The sequence below is a fragment of the Megalops cyprinoides genome, chromosome 21 (assembly GCF_013368585.1).
Source record: "Megalops cyprinoides isolate fMegCyp1 chromosome 21, fMegCyp1.pri, whole genome shotgun sequence".
Lineage (NCBI taxonomy): Eukaryota > Metazoa > Chordata > Actinopteri > Elopiformes > Megalopidae > Megalops > Megalops cyprinoides.
Window position 1 is genome coordinate 13,231,386 of NC_050603.1, and position 20,840 is coordinate 13,252,225.

The 20,840-nt window shown below is 42.4% G+C and overlaps 1 protein-coding gene across 1 annotated transcript; it reads left to right on the plus strand.

Moving 5' to 3' along the window:
• Nucleotides 1–303: 303 nt before the first annotated feature.
• On the plus strand, nt 304–4,133 carry LOC118768956 (induced myeloid leukemia cell differentiation protein Mcl-1 homolog). Its single transcript, XM_036515946.1, has 3 exons — nt 304–946; nt 2,959–3,209; nt 3,827–4,133. The coding sequence occupies exons 1-3, from the start codon at nt 424–426 to the stop codon at nt 3,941–3,943; spliced, it is 891 nt and encodes a 296-aa protein (XP_036371839.1). The 5' UTR covers nt 304–423; the 3' UTR covers nt 3,944–4,133.
• The last annotated feature ends 16,707 nt before the right edge of the window (nt 4,134–20,840 follow it).

Consider the following 20,840-nt stretch of genomic DNA (forward strand, 5'->3'; position numbering starts at 1 on the left):
AATTGTCATGACAGAGGGCAAGAGACAAATTCTGAAATTAAAAATGTTTTTTCTTTTGTTGTTTGTTTGTACATGTTATAAATAATTATCCTTCACAAAATGAATGATTAAGGGGTTACATAGGCAAAGTTATTTGTATTATTACAGTTATTTTCCTTTTCATTTTCAATGTAATTATTTTCAGATAGATGGCGCAGTTTCTCAATTGGGATGGTGGGGGGTGGGGGAGTTACTGCCTCCGTCAATGAAAACCGCCCTCCCTTCGAATACTTAAAAAGGTAACCAGTCACTTACTTCCTTTCAACCTCTACTTGAGTTGCAGAAGCGTTGGAAGATTGAGCTAGTACATTAATGCGGATTAGAGGCAGAAGTCTATAGCTATTAGAATTTGTTCAACGGAAACAAGATAAATATACTGTAAATATGAGTCTGTCGACAATGAAGCGTAGTTGGCCGGGTTCATCGAGTGTAGTTGGTCTGTTGTGTCCCTCAGTACAAAATGGAGTAGTCGACAACGGCTTTTTCCCCTGCGACGGTCCTACGGCTGGGGGCCCGGATACCCGCCCTACGCCTTTGGCTTCCTCAAAAGTACGAATCGAGGATGAACTGGATAACTGCACAGATGAGGTGGACACTTGCCCACGGGTCGCGAAGCCGGGAAGAAATGGACCAAAGAAAGGATTAATGTTGGACAGGTTTCCACCGAGCACCAACGAGGACGGGTCTTTGCCGTCGTCACCCGGTACGCCGTTAGATGGATGTGGAAAAACGGCAGAATTCAACACAAGCCATAATGGACTGGACCGCGAAACACGGGACCTCATTGTGAATTTCTTGCGGATTTACACTGGACTCTCGCGGTCCAGACGGAGCCCAAGCAAGGCTCTTACGACGCTGACACGCGTTGTAGACGATGTCATTGAAAAACACCATATCGCCTACAACGGTAGGTTGAAACAGATGCAGGTCGTTAACACGATACCAGCGTTATGCTTTTACGACGCAATATAGCCATCTAGCTGTGCATGCATCAGCCATAAATTAATGTCAACTATGATATTATTTATTTGATCTAGTTGGCGAATGGAAACTCCAGCTAACACATGCTATGCAGTTGACGTTAACCAGCTGCTAGATGGTTACCTCTGGATTTTGATAAGAGGCTAGCTATCTGATTTTGAATGTATTCACACAAAAGAACTGCGTCACTTCCGTGCCATAAGTATTGGTTAGCCGTCAAGCTGTAATTGTCTGTGATACTCTTCTGCATTTAAATAAAAGCATTCGGGACAGCCCAGTTCCAGGTTAAATAGCTACCTATCAGTCTAGCTAGTAAGTTGACATGTGGCTAGCCAGTTAGTATGCGATGGTGGCTTGCCAGTAGTTAACTAGCTAGCTTGTTCTTTGATGGTCTGCACATGTACGTAGGCCACGTAGTTGGCAAACGTTAGCCGACTAAATAGCGACGTCTGCCAGTGGTAAGGGACAGTTTATTAAACCCAATATTCCCCGTGGTTACCCATGTTTGTGTAGCTGGCTAACTCGGTTAGTTAACGGCTTTTAACTAACTAAATCTTCCAAGTACATTTTCAAGCGTAACTTGCAGATAAGGTGTTGTGGACGTCACTGAAGGTTCGTGACGCGTGCCTTGGCTCTTCTGAAGGGTTGTTGATAGCTAGCATGCCTCTGCTTCTTAAGTTCTGCAGAATTGTGGAATTTCCGAAAACACAGGAGTTGTGTAGGTCCTACTTGTAAGCTTCAGGGGTTCCCCCTGTTCAGGTGTCACTGCTGTCTCAGTGCAAACTCGTTGAAACTTAATGTAACTTGCCAAAGTTTTTCACTTTTGTGCAGGAGTTTGCAGTTGTCATTTGCTTCATCGAGCCTTTAAAACCTTAACGCCAGTATTTATTAGATGGATCACAAATCCTAATCTCAAAACCACCAGGTTGCAGGGCATTTCCATAACGACAGCCGCAAACCACTTAGTTTTGGAACTTGGCTTGCTGAAGTGGCAACCAAGTCAGCCACAACAGCCCGCGGTGCTCTGTTTTTATCGACGCACTGAAATGTCTGAAACCTGTAATCGATGGGCATCTGGTGCTCCGTGCTTGTGGTCACTGTTGGACATTTCTTCGAAATTGTTATTTTTAGCGAATTTAGCTCAGCGGACGACTACACAAACCGCAGCGCCCCCTCCCCTCCCAGGTTTCCTGAGAGCGGTTCTCGGAATCTGGGGCCGCCCCAAATTCCACTTAATTGGTTCTCTTATCAGCAACCAGCAAGCGTCAGAGGCGAAACTAGGCAAAAATGCTCTTCAGTTTGTTTTATGGTCTAACTGCGTGGCGACAATTTGGAAAATTTATGAAAAACGTCTCATCTGTTTATTGAAGGGGGTGTGAAGTTCAATTTGAGGTGACACTGCCTTGTTTCTATTCATAGCATTTTATAATCAAGCTTTATAGAAATTAGAGATTCAATATATTCAGTTATCTTTAATTAACCTTGAGATTGAATGCTGTACTCTGTAACGAATTGGCGAACGGAGGAGCAGGCATTTAGTCTTTCTCAATAGTATTCATGAAGGAGAAGCCAGGAATACTGCATGAAACAATTGGTGTTAATATTCCTACTTCAAAGAAGTTTGATTTCACATGGTGTTTGCTAGTGAAAATTAATTCTGAAATTTTTGTTACTCAAAAATACAACTGTCGGAGTCTTAGAATCCTTATGCAGTAATGTACTTGAAGGTGTAGCCGAAATGCAAATATAATTTCATGTATTTTTGCAAGTGGAGATCTGAGGGTGTGTAAAGTCCAGCGACCAGTAAAAGACAAAGAAAATGAAAGGAGATACCATGTGATGGCACTGCCAAAAAGGTTAAATTGACATGCCACAGAGCTGTGTGAGTGCATACCAATGGCCGTGAAGTTGACCTTGTTCCTCTGCATTCTCTTTCAGGCATGATTCAGAAGCTGTATCTGGAACAGAGAGGGGACGACACAAGCTTTGTCACAGTCGTGGCGAAGAACCTCTTCAGCGATGGCACAACCAACTGGGGGCGCATCGCCAGTCTGGTGGCGTTTGGGGCGATGGTGTGCAAACACCTTAAAGAGATTGGCAGGGAGCACTGTGTGGAGAGTGTGGGGCATCAGATCTCCAATTACCTTCTCACCAACCAGCAGGAGTGGCTGCTTGCCAACAAAGGCTGGGTGAGTACAGGAGCCCAGGAGTGATATTCTTTGCACCTATGAACTTGTGCTTGCCCACCAGTTTCTGGAAGGTGCTTGGTTGCAGTACAAACTGCTCCCACCCATAGTGCTCCAGCACTGAGCTGATCTGCAGAGCATATTCCCTTTGACCTGTGTCCTGATTTGACTTTGAAAACTGAGCTTGTTTTATCTGCTGTGAGAGCCATTCGTAAGCCGATCCTCCACAGTGGAGAGCAGCCCAATGGGGTTTAATAGCGCCAACCTCTTAATGAGGACACCCTTCTGCTGGAGGTGATATTACATTATTCAGGGCCTGCTGTTTCTCCGGTGTCATGTGACCTCCGGATCCAGCTCGGCACGCTGACCTGAGGGGGAGCGGAGCCATTTGCTTCCTCAGTGGCTGACACCCAAATTAGCATTTCCCATCGTGGGACAGTTTGGTCTTGTGAGTCCAGTCCAAACACTTAAGTTGTTGAACAAAAATCTCTTGCCCTCAACTTCATACAGGAAATGAGCTCTACTGCTTTTGCTGAAAGACCCAGAATGTGTTTGCTTGAATCAAGTCATTTTTCCACCTGTCTGAATGGTTCTAACCATCTCTCTTTCTGTTTCCACAGGATGGGTTTGTGGAGTTCTTCCATGTGGAAGACCCTGAGTCGGTTGTCAGAAATGCTCTCATGGCTTTTGCTGGCGTCGCTGGGATCGGGGCAGGAATTGCTTTCTTGATCAGGTGAATCTGTCAGACTGAACAAAGCCATGTGACATGGCAAACTAATCAAGAGGGCACTACCACCCCCTTGAGACGCCTCCCAAGTTTGGAGTGGGAACGCAGGAAGCTGTCTGCCCCCGGAAAAGAGCACGGATTGGAGGCGTCAACGAAGCAGTGGTGGGGCAGTCTACGGGTGTTGCAGCATCATGAACATTGGTGGAACTTGAACTTGAACTGCCTATCGCCTGTTTTTCACTACATTGGAATAGTACTTTTTTGTCCTCTTTGTTGCAGCCAGCCAGCCAATTATAACATCTTCAAATTCAGCAATGATGGACTTTCAAACACTGTGACCCCTCTCCAACTCAAATTGCAGCACCACTTTGCTCTACATCGGATTGTGGATTGCTGATGTTGAAAATACGGTGTATTAATTAGACCGCTTACAGAGATTGCATTGGATGCTGTTCATGGATAGTTAATTTAATAAAGGATGCGTAAATGTATTTTTATAATAAAACTTTATTTTTCAAAAACATTGTCAGTGGATGCTTGGTTCTGTTGTTAGAAATGGCTTTGTCTATTATGGAAAATCAGGCTGATTTATGTCCATTTGCGCCTTTTTCTTTTATTTAAAGAAAAAATGCTTAAGTATAACTGCAACACCCACAGTTTTGTATGGACACTGAACCTGTGATAGTTCTGTATACATTGTAAAGCAGATGTTTCTATTTTTTTAATTTGTTGCAATGGCCCACTGGGGTCTGTATTTGAGACATGTGTGCAGGAGACAAGGCTGTGAAATGGAATGGGATGTTTGTATGAATAAAATGATGTCTTCTACTCAGAGACTCCTGGAAATATTTCACTAAAATGGAAGGCCTTGGGCCCTGTTATTTCTTGCTACCCAGCTTTGGTCCACATGCCAAAGACTGGATTCTTGCACTTAATTCCACCCTGAATAATGCTGGATTAGTTCTGATCAGATTCAGCACTTGCACTTTCAAGATTTTCCTGCTTGGTCTGGCCACGCAGACACAAAGCATGAGTGGTGTATGTTCACATGCTCTCATGGTGAGAATATCTGCTCTGGTAAACCAGAGATGAATTGCACTTACTCATCTGGCAGACTTCTCCAGAGCAGGCTGTGAAAAACACATCCAATAGGGTTGGGCATTTAGCTGTGTAGACGCTGAATCATTGCCACATTGTCAATAAGGCATACAACCACACACTACTCCCAGCATTTTCAGCCACCAAGCCTGTACTGCTAATTATGGGATTGCCGAAAGTCAGAAACGACCAATATGACTGAATGTCAAAGTGACTTATTGCATGCGTTCCACAATGGATGTTAACAATTCTATATACAAGGACTTGGACTTGGTCGTAAGATGGGAAAACTAAGGGCTCCATGGAGTGCTTATTAATGCTACTCACCAAATAACATCATATACTGAATAGCCAGTGTTCTAGGATGCCTACTGAACAGCCAGTCAGAAATGCAGTCTTCTCAACACACAGACACAGTTTAGTTAACACACGGAACTGTTCAGGTTTGCAGTTGATTCAGCACTTGTACACATGCACTACTCAATGTCTGGCATTCTTGTCTGATGAACAAGATTGACAGATGCTGACAGCCGGAAATCATTTGTCAAAAATTTTCCATTCAATTTGCTTATAATCAGGATGACATCACTGGGCCCTTTCCCTGTAAGATCTCCATAACCATTCATAACTTCAAGCTGCACGCAACACCAGGGCCCAGCTGTGTGGATTTGCATGGCTGTCAGGATCTAGTGGGAAGTGAGACTGCTGGCATGTGAGGTGTGGTTCAGTTGGTGGGGGGATGGGAAATTCAATAAAATGCCAATGGTGCTTTTTCTTTCAGAGTGTAAATCTTATTGGAACCTCAAAATGTATAGCTGTCTAGAAATACAAGTATTTGAAAATGAGTCTAAGGGAAAGAGTTTAGTTGGGCTTACCAAGTATGCACAGCCAGTGATTCTCCAGAAGGTTCAGAAATGCCTTGTGCAGGGTCTATTGTTTGTTGGTCATCCTCAGCTCATTTCTCATCTGAAGTTACAGTTGAGAACACAGCTCACCTGGTGTTCTGCGTGCAAATCATTTCTGCTGCAACGTTAACACAAACACCTGCAGCACAATGTTTGATCTAACATGAGGCACACCAAATCCTACCTTGATTCAAATCAGCATTTATACGATAAACAGCATTCAGACAACGGGGCCACGCCTGGTGACCTGCACAAGAACAAGCGAAATTCAATTTAATTCTGTGGAACAATATACCCACCACTGACGCCCTGTTTGTCACTCTTTCCTGTCTACAACATTTCTCATGTAGTTGTGGCAATCAACCGTGTTGCAACACCATCATCATCTGTTCAGATGACATCGCTAATGACGACAATCACCCCAGCTCAGACCATCCTCCAGTGTTGCCACACTAGGTGTCATGTTGTTGTTCAAGGAGAGGATTTTCATGCAGACGTGGCACTGAATAACAGTACCACAGTGGAGAGTGCTGTTGCCCCACAACTGTAGGATCAAGGTTTCATGCAGTCTTCAAGTTTTTGCTTTCCTTATGTCTGTGTGGGTTTCTACACAGTGCTCCAATTCTCTCTACTAATGGGAATGTGAAGTTTGAACCCCAAAATGAGTGGAGCTGTCATGTACTAGCAATGACTGACTGATCTGAACCAATCACTGCACTTTGCTTTCCAGAGCAATTTCTTTGGATTGGTGAACATGTCAGTAATTGACAGCTATTGACAATATCTCCACGCATCAAGGACTTAATGGAGACTTCCCCCTTCCCCCTTGCTTTTCATTGCCCAAAGACATGTTGTCTGTGAAGGCTGGTACCTATTGTGTGTGTGTGCTCCCTGCAACCCAGAGTGTGGTCCAGCCTGATTCCCCAAGCCTATGATATGAGTTTGCTATTGATGGGAAATCTTTGTTATTCTATCCATTGTTTCCAGTGCATTTGTGGCTCCTGCTAGTCTCCATGAACCCCTGATTACCAGAGAACTGCATTTCTTAAAAAAGGACATAAGACTTAGTATCCCATTGGTGTACTTGAGTCCTGACTGGTCTTATTACAGACATGGCCTGATGATGACCTGCTAACACAGCAGGTATACAGATATCAGATAGGTTTCTGCAGATATGCAAAAATGGAGGTTATATGCAAAGACACAACATGTTTGTGAATAAAATAAGCAGTTTTTCTGTAAGGAGGAAGCCATGTATGTGGGAGACAGTGTAGTATGGTGGAGCTGAACTGGTGGTCAGAGGGTTGAGGGTTTGAATCACTGCTGGTGTGCCATAGCAAGGTACACTGCAAGGTAATCTGGGTTGCTTTAGTAAATATCTAGGTATGTAAATAGATAGATAGATGAAATAGATATGTAAAATGTAATGCATGTAAGTTACCCCGGAAAAAAGCATCACTGTAGTAAATAGACAATAAAATTATGAATAGCAGTCATTAGTATACGCAATTGGTCCTCTTACTTATCCTCAGTATGCACAGGGGGAGTGAGCTGGTGATTCACATTGTGACACTTTGGTTGAGAGTGGGTTCAGATCACTAGTGAAGGCTGTTTAGACTTCTACAATATTTTAGAACAGGTCAATCAATCTAATCACACTGTGGATCCACCTTAATTTTAGAATGCCAAATTGTGTGGTACTTCTCCACAATTACTGATACAGGGACCAACTGCTTGTTTAATTCCAGGCCAACATGTTTTTAATCAGTTATATTAAATGCACAAATATATATATTGGGCACAACATAACTTAATTGTTGCAGATGATTTTCAAAAAAGAAGAAAAGAGACTTTCACCAATTGCGTCATCTTACTTTTACATCTTTTTCTCGTGTTCCATCCTGCCTTTTTACCTTGACTGAGCAGCTAGCACGCTTCTTGATTTGCCTCTCTCTTTTGCATGATTATTTATTTTTAAAGACCACAACGCTGCTGTTTTTTGCCCCCACCTCCCCGTGGCAGACTATTGCCTAGCATCGGGTGCTTGCCCGTGTGAAGAATTAGTGGCAGGTATCATGACTGACGTCATTTGATGTTGAAATTCGCTTCTTGTTTTTTTTTTTTTTTTGAGCAAAAAAGAGGAAGTGAGCAAATGTGTTTGTGACCTGAAATCACCCCAGGTGTCTGCGTCTGTTTTTTTTTTTTTTTTTTTCTTAAATGAGTAAAACAGAGTAGAAACGGGACCTCAGACTGAAAAAAGCTTAATGCTGCAGCACGTCCACCAATATTCTGTCTGGAGAATAATTTCAATTTCGATTTCAATTTCAGGTTTGTAAAATGAGATATATACGTCACGTGACAACATGTATAATATACATGTTATACAAATAGAGCATATACATTTTAAAAGCTAAATTTCCAAACAACATATTAGTTGGGAAACTGCAAGCTTTCATCAATGTTCAAAAAGTTCAAAAATACTTCTTTTCTGTTTATTTTTCAGTATCTTCCATTTGCATTCAATACTCCCAGCCTTATAATCTGGCACCTGGACACTGACAGGGTAAACGATACTGAGAATGTGCTGTATTGTTACATACGATGCATTTAGAGCAGCCATATCTGTTTGGTTTTGGTAGCTTGTTTCTTCTGTTGCTACTGGCTACAGATTTGCATGGTGTGGAAAAAAGTGATCAACACATCATGTGAGATTGAGCAAAGTAAGAAACTAAGTAAGAGGCAGTAAACCTTGGAACTAAAAATTCCTCCTGCTGTGTCCTCTGATTTTATCCACTGTTATGAACTAATCCCAGGCACTGAGTAAGAATGTACAACAAGGGCAAGACACAAAACGGAATTAAAGGAAATGAACCAAAGACAGAATGATCAGTAAAAATGATTCCTATAGATTTTGTACTGACATGAACAATGCGATTATATCAATTACAGCAGTGTTTTTCAGTGCCTGGTCTGGAAGCACACCGCATGTGCTTTCATTTCACAAATGTTTTCATTTCAGTTTCTTTATTGATTTTATTCATTGACTTTGTTTAGGTTTACTTGAAAACTTACATGTGTGTGTATTTAGCATCTCTTGACAGGTAATCTAATACAAGTGTTGTGTGAAACAAATGTGTCATTGGAGATGCGTTTGCACTTGTTAAAAAACTGATTTTCATCTTAATATCACATTTAATCTTAGCATCTATCCCTTAAACACATCTGAAATGCAGCTGCCCCAATGAAGCTTCATTAGTTGGATAGTTAATTGTTTCTGCACCCTACAATAATTAAATGAATTCCTATTTAATCTCATTCACAAGTCTAATACCAGTTTGTAGTACTTTTTTTAAGTTACAGACATGAAAGGGAATGCTCTGGGGTAATACCTCCATTTGCATGTTTCTCCAAGCGCAAATGCCCTTCAAATGGCACTTTTCTCTCAGAAAGTAGACATCTGTCAGGAGAGGTCCAGGTCAGGTCCATATTCAATTAAAAATCAAACCTCACTAATTAAGAGCTCAGTACCAAAGCCAGTGATTGCAGTGTGTCCTGAGGAGCAGGGTTGAAAAACATCAGCTTCAGCAACTGAATCCAACCCAGCTGCATGCAAAAATGTAAGGTGAGCATCGGCTTTCACTTCCTCCTTTTTCTGCTGAACGTGCAAAATTGGGCCAAGGCCCTAAAGCTCCTTTTCAGCTGTCTGGTGTAGCTAGAGATTGAGCTCGTTTCTGCTCAGGTGCTGCACTGCTGAGTGTATGTGGCATGTGTCTGCTTCCATTGCTCTCTGCAAAATGCACTGAGCAGGAGGGGGAGATGGCACCCCCACCTCAGCACATCCTTTGCTACGGTGCAGTATGTCATCAGGTGACATTTTTTTCTTCACCACCTTTTCACTGGGGCCAAATCTACATGAACAAAAGACTATTTTTTTTGCTATTTTTTAATTTACATAACTCGGCCCAGCACCCCCATTCACAATCATTTGCATGTCTTTGTTCCTGTTTTAAGGCTTCCCCGAGTCTACAGCACATGGCACAAGCTTAGATTCCTCTCTCCGTGTTTAACCTCAAGATACTGTGTAATTCTAGTTGCATTTGCTCTGATTCAGACAGTTTCAGTCATGGTGAGAAGCCTTCAGAATCTCCTTGTATGGTAAATGTAGGCCTGACAAAAAATGGGTTTCTCTTCATCTGCTCCCTACTGAAAAATAAAGGGGAAATGTGAACACAAAAACCGTGGCATTTAGGGAGTGAACACATTCATCATCCTTTTGAGATCAGCACACAAATCACACATTCACCTGGAAGCAACTTTCGTGTGATCAGATGATCTAAAGCAGAGAAAAGGCAACAGTCTTTGTTGTCTGTTGCAGCTCGCAGCTGTGTTGCCATAGAGCTGTCACATGCAATCTCAGAGATAATGGTTTGCTTGCATAGGGAGGTTGTTCTGTCCTGTTTCTCCGTGCACGTGTTCAGGCAATAAACGCTCATACGCTTAAGCTGGACAACGTGCGGGCAGCGGAAATGACCCATGGACTGTGGAACGCTGTATAAAACAACAACAAATAAAATGTCAGCAGTTCCTTTGTGGTGCTATATGAGGCTTGTCCATCGCTCCAGTGTAAAGGCTCTGCACAGTGCACTGAAGCAACGGCTTTCTACCAGGTCCAGATGGAAGACAGCTCCCCACCATCCCGCCAACAGCCATTTACAGCAGCTGTAAGAGTTCTCCCATTCAAGCATTAGCCAAGCCCAGACACACTCAGTGTCAGCCATCAGGCAGGAAGGCTACAGGATGGCATGGCTGCTAGCAAAGGGCAAGGTGCAAGGTGCAAGTAGTTTATAATAGCAATACTTGACGAAGGATTCTTGACAATCCTTGGTAAATGAAACACAAAGACCCTGTACATGGCATTTGCAAACTTACGGTATATTTGGGCTGAATATCCTGGTGTCGGCCAGGGAAAGGCCCAGGAATTCCCCTTCACTCTCCAGATCCTTGTTTCTGTCTGCAGTGTTTCCACTACATTTGCTTAACAGCTGCAGTCATCCAGGGCAACCTGGTGAGTGCTAATTTTGGGGTAACCCCTGAAGATGCTAACGTTGCAAGACGCAAATCTGTGTTAGGCCTCACTCCTGGCTCAGCCCTACACTCTGACAGCCAATGAGTTAAAGGAATACTTCAGTTTCTTAATGTTGAAAAGCTAAAATGCATTATAAACATTTAAAAAAGTGCATTTGCAAATCTGATTTTGCACCAGGGAGAAACAATAATAACCTCTGGTGCGATGTACTCTCCTGGAAATGTCCAAAGCGAAGAATGTTCTTCAATGTATTAGATTCTTAACGTGTCACATTTCTTCACAGATAGCCAATAATTGTTGCTTGACAACATCTTGTTTTCAAGAACAAAAGTTAATTTGGTTATATGAAAGTCCTTGCTTACCACTTATTACCCAACAATCATGTGCGTGAGCCTGTGAAATGCTTTGTCAACTCACAAAAGCATGGAAAATATACAGTACTTAATGATGCACTGTGTGTGTATCGCAATTTGTATTTCACTAATCGTTAATTCTGTTTCTCCAGGTTCATTAAATTAAATCATTACAAAATTTTCCCTCAGCAGCCCACTTGTGTAATTCAGTCTGAGTTGAGAAGGGGGTTCAGTTAAAAAAAAGCTATTGCAAGTTTGTCTCTGTCTCAAGCCCCCCACCCATCTCAAAAATGCACACGGATTTCTTACATACAATGAATATCTTGACACCATAATTCCACAACTGTCTCAGTTATGCATATTTTTCATGTGAAGAATTCTATTAAATCAGCAGTTTGACACATAGCTGAATTGCGACAGTTGCCTGCAAGAAAGCCTTAACTTGTTAAAGTACTCATTGAAAAAAAAGGATCAAGGGATTTCTGATTCATTCAGACAAATAAAGACATGCTTTGTAAATGCCCGTATCAAGAACACTTTTATACCTTATCTTTTAATCCACTGATGCAGTGAGTATTTACTCAAGAAATTCAGACTAGGGTGTCCTAAGTGCCTTGCTTAGGAGAACAAAAGGCCAGTCCAAGTTTCCCAGGGACATAAACCTGCAATCTTCTGATTAGACTGAGGTCATTAACCAAGAACCTACTTTAGACATCTTCTGTTGTTTTCTGTTCCATTCTGAGATAGGATTTTGGCTCATCAGTTTAAAAAAAGCACTCCTTAAAAGTAGGATTGCATCAAGTATAGTAAAGTTACGCCACTGTCATTATGGTAATGGCTGCAGACAGAGTCTCCAACACTCAACACTTTTGCATATAAGTGCACGTATATTTATGCATGACTCATATTCAAATGAAGCCACGAACAGATGTATGTCTGTATTTAGTGTAATGTGTTTGGGTCAAGGCTCTAATTCAATGGCAGTCCAAGTGGCTCGTATCACCAAAGCCCAATCCAAAAAAGAATATCCAGCATGAGCATGTGCATCAGGCCCTACAGGGGACAGAGCACCCGATGCACACAGAAGTCATCACAGCAAAACTCAATGTTATTAATCTACTAAAATGACACATGATGGAGCCCTCCCCCCCTCCAGAGGCTACACAAGGGCCAGGATACAGGAGCAAACAGGGCTGTGTCTGTTTTCCACTCTTTGCCCCGAGCATTGTCAAGAGCGCCATTCCTCGTTAGTGGCCTCCGGTCGAGCTGCTCAGGAGCACATGTAAATACGCTGCTTAGCTGCAATCAGTCACGGTAGGACTGGCTGTTCCTTCATAACGTGTCCGTGGCTGTAAACAGATGAGGAGATCTGTGCTCTACTGTGGCGTCGTGGGGCCAGGCTGAGAGAGGTATTGGGCGGAGAGATCGGTTTTAATCACTGCGCTGCTTTCCTGGGACAGTTGTTGTTTGCGCATTACCTGATGGCGCCATGGCTGAAATGTCTGCAGCCCCCACTGTAAACATCTCCTGTTTGAATTGCTGGTAGGATCTCTGCATCCAGCCACCCACAACCTGGCCAGTGGTTTTAGTAGGACTACATGTTGGATTACAGGGGTGTCTGGGCCTTGTTTGTTTTGGGATCATAACCACACTGACTGCATTACTTCAGCTAGAATGCTAAAAATATTCAATGGAGCATGGAGGGGCACAGGTTCAATCCAAACAAGAGCAAAAATAGGCTCTTTTCTGGGCATGTGCACTGCTTGCAAATTTGCAAGGGGCAGCCACCTGCTACAAACCCAGAAATATGCTTTAATAAACTGATTGTATTTAAAATAAACTCTAACCTTCACACCTCTTCTGATCTCTCAGAGTCAAACCCACAGCTGCCTTGATTCAGGGTTTTTCTGACCTGTCTGGAGTTTCTGAACTTGTGGTTGAAAGAAAGCTCCTCTTCAACCAACAAGACTGGGGGCCTCAAGGAATTAACCTGTCCTTGTCAAAATGAGCACAAGGGGTTTTACAGTGACTCAAATGCCAAAACGCTGGCCTTGATATAACACACTACTGGTGTTGTTGTGTATTATCTATGTTGCTATTAGCAACCCAAGCCTCAGACCTCATTGGTTGAGGAAGGACAGGAAAGGCAACTGGAGGATGTTCATTTGCTCTGCACATTGGGCAGGCCTGATAGCTGTTGCTAGTTCCTCGAAAACACCCGCTGACGCCAATAACACCTCTGTATCTGTATCTTTCTCTATCTTGGCCCTAAACCACAATCGCGAAGATGGAGAAAAGAAGCGGCTGCTCGCTACACCCCCACCCCCACACCTCCCCGTCTTTCTCTCGCCAGGCGACACCCCCTCCCCTCTCCCCCTCTCAAAATGATGGCTAACCCCTGCCGTTGGCACTTCACCCATTTTCACGTTGTGGGGAAGCGTCTGCATGCGTCAGAGACGTGCATTTGCAAAACTGCCGACATGGCTGGTTCATACAAAGCCTGCTAACTAACTTCCCCTAACAAGCCCCAATTGCAGCTGCTCTTGCAGCATGCTGTTTTCAGTTGCCTGATGCAATTTTCTTTTGTTGCATCGTTTTATCTCCAGCTCGAAAAGTCAGAAACAAAAACCACACATGACTTCTGCACAGGGGGTTGTATACATACTATATATATATATATATATATATATATATATATATATATATATATATATATATATATATATATATATATATATATATTTCAATTGCTTTAATTGTTTTGCAGATATTAACGTTTTCCTCACTTTTAATGATTGAAGTAACAAGCTTTTTAGAATATAAAAGTATGAACAAATATGCTCACGCACTTCAGCAGTTGTATTCAATTCAAATAACTGTGTACAATGTTATAAACCTGTTTTGTGCATTTGCTTTTCATAAGTGAAAGTGAAATCGCACGCCTCAAAGCGTTTTCAATTTAAACGTCAATGGTTAAGCTTAGAATGTACACGGGGGATCTTGAAAATAAAATACTAAACTAATTATTACTTCTGTTCCCGTTGCAATACTGTACATATCGCACCATATGTAAAGAGGCTGCAGAGACTACTTTCGACACAGAAATGTCGACAGATGATGTCTGACAGATAACATAGCGTCGACACCGCAGCACTCTGCGCACGTCTTGGTTAAGACATTGCGGTCCGGTAATGTCCGGTATGTTCTACGCGTCCAGCCACAGCGCCGGACTACGTGCGGTTAAGCATTCCTTACTGACGCATAGCAAGTCACGAGAGAACACTGTTGACAACCACCTAGAACTGGTTTGCTTTGGGTCATGGAGTTTACATCCCACCCAGTGTCACGGAGTTCTCTGCATCAACAATTTGAGCACTGCCAGACACCAGCAGAATGACACCAGTAGAATAACACTATATAACACAGCATTAATATTTGTTTTTTCACAAAAAGTTTTAGACATGTTACCAGATGGTGCTGTATCTTCAGGCCCATGCTCTGTACAAGGAAAAGAAAGTCTACTCTGTTAATGCATTATTTTTACTCACTATTTTAGATGTTACCCAGACAGCCAGAATGCAAAATAACATATTTTACCTTTATTTTACCAATGTAATAAGAAACTGAAATGTTTAGTATCCTTTATGACTTTACTTTGGTAACATACAGTATACCATGATCTTATGTGTTGCTGTTCGCTGTCATGCGCACCTTCTTGCAAATCAGGGCTTGGTTTCATCGTCATTCAGTTGTATGAGGGGCATAACATAGGCAATAATCAAATGCTGCATTGAGACTTACATCCAAATATCCAAATTATCAGCTGGCAGCTCTCACACTTCAGATGTCACCCAACCCAACACTTACTTGTTTTTCTTTTCACTTTCGTTTTTCGCTGATAGCTGCTCTGAGTTTCACTGAAATGCCTCGGGGGACACAAAATACCTGTTTCGAACCTTGGCTACTTTAATGGGGAATTACGATAAATGGGGACTTTCTTCTCTGAATCGGGTTGCTATTGTGGTTCTTTGTTAGGAACTGTCCTTGCTCCAACATTAGAATGAGATGAAATTAGGACAAGTTTTCTTATCTAAAAATGTAAGCACTATGTTTAACGCTGGTATAGGATTGGTATGCTTACCCTTGCACTGGATTCTTTGTCACTGATGTGTTACTTCCCTTTCTGTACTTGTGCCTTTTTACTTGGAGCTGTAATGACATGTAAGATATGTATAATAATACATAAACGATTGAATAAACAGTCAAATTATGTTAGCTCCTCAGAAATGAATGAACACTAAAATTACTATAGCTTTTCAAAAATAAATTTGGAAAGATACATGGAATTTTTGTGGGCTGGTACTGACCATGTAACTAGGACAGGATGCTGACTTCAAACTTAACCTGACCATTGCCTAGAAATGTTTTTCATCAGTTTTTTTTTCTTTTGAATAATCTATTGTGGCACCTTTTGACTCTCCATTGACTGCTCCAGCTGATAACTGGTAAACCACATTGATGAACAAGTTCCTTTTTTAGAGTGAAGTGAAAATGACATAGAGGGCCTTTGTATCTGGTGGAGTTATTTGACTTCAGGTGATTCCTTTCATATCATCCCCTGAGCCGGAACTTTATTCCCCAGGTAGCATGAAATGTGTGGAACAGTGGAGTCCAGTCTTCATCCCAGATGTCCACAGATCTGGTGGCCTTAAAGATGTCTTTCAAAAACTGATAGACATGCATTGACCCTATTGGAATAAATACCAGAAACCTGTGGGCTTCCAGTGGTTACTATTGGTGTGGTAAATAAGTTTGTATCAATGACTGTGAACTCCACAGAAATGTTGCAAAAACCATCCATAATCAAATGTGAAATGTCTTTTAAAAGTCATGTCTGAACAAAGGCAGAATTTTAAAGTGACAGGGTGGAAAAAATGAAACAGATTTTATGTCATATTGCCTTGGTTTTTTTGTGGTTGCCGAGGCCATGTGATTATGAACAAACTTGTATGGAAAAATGTGAATGAAAAGTGCGAAGAAATGAAGAAGCAGCAGCAGGCAGTTCTTAGGCCTTGGCAGCAGCAGGCCTTGGAACACGTTTCAACCTTGTGACCATGACGCTTGTGAAACAGATGCCTTCAGTAAAAGAGTGTGTCAGAAGGGGGCAGAGGGTGGGGGGACCCATGGCCAGACAGACATGACTCATATTCCGAAATTTTCTGCCCGATTTTTTGCAATCAAGTGTCCTTAGTGCTTAGTAGTCCATAAACTGCTCCAAAAACCTGGTATTGTTGGAAACTAAAAGACACTATGATTTCAGATAGCCTCACTTGTATGAAATATTGTGCTGTATTTGACTGGTGGACACAGTTAATTGCAACACTAACACTAACACTAACACTGGATTTATCATGTGTTTTCCATTTATGTCCATTTGTTGTGTTTTTTTTAAGCAAGGATTGCCCTCGTTGGCGATGTCAGCTGAGAGGGTGACGATGGCGTGTCACAACAGGGGTGACTGCCGCATGAGGAATGACGTGCTCTCAGGAAGCAGGGCTGAACAGGACAGAGGCAGAATCAGTGTCTCGCAGTGGTTAACTTGAAACATTTCCCCTTTTTGGGTGCCTGTTGTTCATAGGATTTCTTATTTTCATGGTGACGACCCAAAGATTTGAGAAATGAGTTTAAGACCAGGCACTTTGGAACCCTCCCTGTTGCAGAGGACTATGAGGTTATTTTTTGGTCCATTTCTGGCAATGAATTTAGCATGACCGAGCAAATCAGGATTTGTGTGTAATGCATCAGGCTTGGCCCTCAACTCTGAAAGCCCCCAAAACTTGAAATTGAAAACTGAAATGGGGATAAATGCTCAAAGAGCAAAGGTAATCTCCAGTGTGTGAGAATATTCCATCTTGTGTGCATTATGCAAAAACCAACATGTATTTCCTTGTGGTCATTGAATGTTTTGTTTGTAAGATACAAGGTTTCCCGAGAGCTGTGGAGCTATTTTACATGGGAAACCTCAGTAAAGCCACAATGTGTATTTAAGTGCAGGATGTGAATGAGAATAGAATGGGAAAAATCCAACCCAGGCTGCAACAAACAAACCAAATATTACTAAATCACCCATTTTCTGAAATTGCTTCCTCTGAATAAAGACAAGCAAGTCACAAACAAACTGTGCGTAAACAAACTGTGCGTAAACTGTGCGGTGCTCCGTTGGGGTTTGATAGACTCAAGATGAAAAAAGTATTCTTTGTTGTTGGAAAGTGAGGACATTGCCTGGACTCTTCTGTGGTCAAGTGTGAATGCCTTTGTCCTCATGATCGGACTCCTTGATGAGCGCATGGAAAAGTAAGCCTGCCAGTGTCGTGGAGCTTTGACTGCTTGATAGATGATATTGGAAAAAGAGAAACCAGATCCCATTTTTCAGATGAAAGGGCTTGCAAATACATAATAGTATTTCATCCTGAGTAGCTTTTAGCTCCTTACATGCAAACCATGCACATATTTATTTATTATCCTCTGTTTAGTCTGGAACATCAACTAAAAACTCAATTCTTTCACTGTGATAACTAGGGGAAACCAGGCAGGTCGGGAATCCAACAGACTGTATTGCCACTCAATTGTAAGGGCATTGTAAAGTGGACAGTTTGGGAATTTGACCAAGACACAAGGGTTGACTCATCCAACAAGTGCCTTGAGATCTTTAATGAACAAAGTGAGTCAGAACCTCAGTTTACATTTACATTTACATTTATTTATTTAGCAGACGCTTTTATCCAAAGCGACTTACAAAAGTGCATACAGTAAGTATAGCGACAGTACGGGGACAGGATGTGTACAGTTCCACAATGAGACAGTTCTGAGCTGAGAGCAAGGTCTGTTTGAGGACACAGTATAACATCTTATCAGTTTAACATCTTATTTTGAAAAAGATGAATCTCCTGCAGCACAATGTCCCCATCACTACATTGGGGCCTTGGTTTTCTACTTGGAGAAGAGGGAGGATCACCTCCTATTGACTGATTCACACTAGCTCCAGTTTCAATGTGGTTTTCCCACGAGGTCTCATATCCCAAATCAAATCAAGCCCAGCCCCACTTAGCTTGAAGAATGAATCAAGGGAGGGCTACAAGGTCATGTCACTGCTGGCCATAAATGTGATGATGATCTCATAGATGAAGATGAAATGTGAATGCAAAGCTTTAAAGTCAGGCCTTTCTCAGAGAACATTTCTCTGCTACCCCTTGGCTCTGTGGAAGCTTTTCTACCCTGGTATGGTTTTGCAATCCTGCATGGCCACAGTGACACAATGTTTACATTACAGCTATTCATGCATTAATTATTCTCCTGATTCTGCTAATCTATTTTCTTGACTGTGCCAATTGTCTTATCAATTGTCTTTCCAGTTGTCTTATGCTAACAGTGAACAGTTGCAGAAAGAGCTGGAATAGCCACTGAAATGTGGTCCTCCATGATTTGATTTTTTTTTTCAGTGTATGGTCAAAATCATTGTAAAAGGTGCTGGGCTGCTGAGAAAAAAATACTGTAGCTAGCAGACCCTGTAGTGAGGAAAATGTCATTTCCATCATTTTTTTTTTTTTAATTTTCAATGGGACTGAGATCTCTGATCTCTCCATTCCAACCACCCCAGGCTCCACTGTGTCTTTGTCTTCATCCATAAAACAATTGACAGCAGGATAAAATACATTTTTACTACCAGCATGGAGCAGATACTGGACTCTGGCCCGGAACAGCTTGCTATATATGGCATTATATGTGTTCTTGTGCAAGGCATTTTGCTGAATCATTGTATCAGTGTAGATAAGTTACACAATATCCATAATGTGTGTGACAATACATGCACAGTACATGGCTTTGGAAGAGGTTCCCTGCAAAATATGCAGCAGCATTGCTAGAAGAGAATGTTCTGAAAAGGCATAGTGTCTGTCAACAGCAGCAATGCCTCTCCCTATCTTCTCTCACCTGAGGTGACGTTGATGGTGTATTGTATCCGTTTGTGTGCTGTATTCACCTGAGCTGTCTCTGGCACAAGTGTGGGTGAGGTGCAGTTGTCACCTGTACAGGTGCACAATGGCCTTCAAAGGAATGCAACTGATACAGCACACCTCAATGACTCAGTCAGTTAAGATTGTTCTGAACGCAGGCTGAGTTCTGTGGCCTGGGTTTGAGCCCAGCCGTGTCATCTGGCTGGGAGCACACAGAGGCGAAACAAATTGGATTCATTCCACCCAGGGTAAGGGTGGGTATGTGGGCCAAAGTTCCCTCGTTGCACTATTCTCGGCACCCTCCAGCTCATTTGGCTGCCTTTGACTTTTGTACAGATGAAATCTGAGAGATGTGCCTGTTCTCAGGGCAGTGTCTGCATCCTGGTGCCCCATGGGACTTGTACAGTAAAACGTCATGATTGGTGTGTGAATGTGAATGCCCTGTGCCCTGTGAATGTGAATTCCCTGTGCCCTGTGAATGTGAATGCCCTGTGCCCTGTGAATGTGAATGCCCTGTGCCCTGTGAATGTGAATGCCCTGTGCCCTGTGAATGTGAATTCCCTGTGCCCTGTGAATGTGAATGCCCTGTGCCCTGTGAATGTGAATTCCCTGTGCCCTGTGAATGTGAATGCCCTGTGCCCTGTGAATGTGAATGCCCTGTGCCCTGTGAATGTGAATTCCCTGTGCCCTGTGAATGTGAATGCCCTGTGCCCTGTGAATGTGAATTCCCTGTGCCCTGTGAATGTGAATGCCCTGTGCCCTGTGAATGTGAATGCCCTGTGCCCTGTGAATGTGAATGCCCTGTGCCCTGTGAATGTGAATGCCCTGTGCCCTGTGAATGTGAATTCCCTGTGCCCTGTGAATGTGAATGCCCTGTGCCCTGTGAATGTGAATGCCCTGTGCCCTGTGAATGTGAATGCCCTATGTTGTTGCATGAGTGCAGAGGATGTTGCAGAGTCAAGCCTAATGCACAATGTACATGTACAATGTAATGTACAATTAGCGACTACAAAAAATTGTGGGGGAAAATGCAAAAAAGATAAAGGAAAAAAGGACACACCAGGGTCACATTAATATTGGCATGGGTGGGCATTTTCTTGCTCCAGTTCAATGAAACATTAACAGGGCAAACCTGTTAACTACTGTATGGTTCTAGTGGATACACCTATACCCTTCCTCCAGTTACAAGATGTAGACAACATTACAACAGTCTCGTGCCAAAGAACCTTTCTTGATTTGGGATAATTGGAGGATTGCTTTATGTTTTATGAAAAACTTATTTATGATTGGCTTGTCACATGGTCTTGAGAGGAATGAAATTAACGTCTCAAAGCAGCATGTTTTGTCTTCAAGACCTGTGATTTATGTACTCAGAAATGCCTATGTGAGAAACAACCAGTAGGGGAGACCCTGAGGATGTTAAAACGTTCAGTGAGCTCAAACCAGTTCTACC

Excerpts from the sequence above, each read along its gene's own strand:
- LOC118768956 (XM_036515946.1), top strand. The coding sequence starts at position 424 with ATGAGTCTGTCGACAATGAAGCGTAGTTGGCCGGGTTCATCGAGTGTA. Across the intron at positions 947-2,958 it reads ACACCATATCGCCTACAACG|GCATGATTCAGAAGCTGTAT; the intron begins GTAGGTTGAAAC and ends ATTCTCTTTCAG. Across the intron at positions 3,210-3,826 it reads TGCTTGCCAACAAAGGCTGG|GATGGGTTTGTGGAGTTCTT; the intron begins GTGAGTACAGGA and ends CTGTTTCCACAG.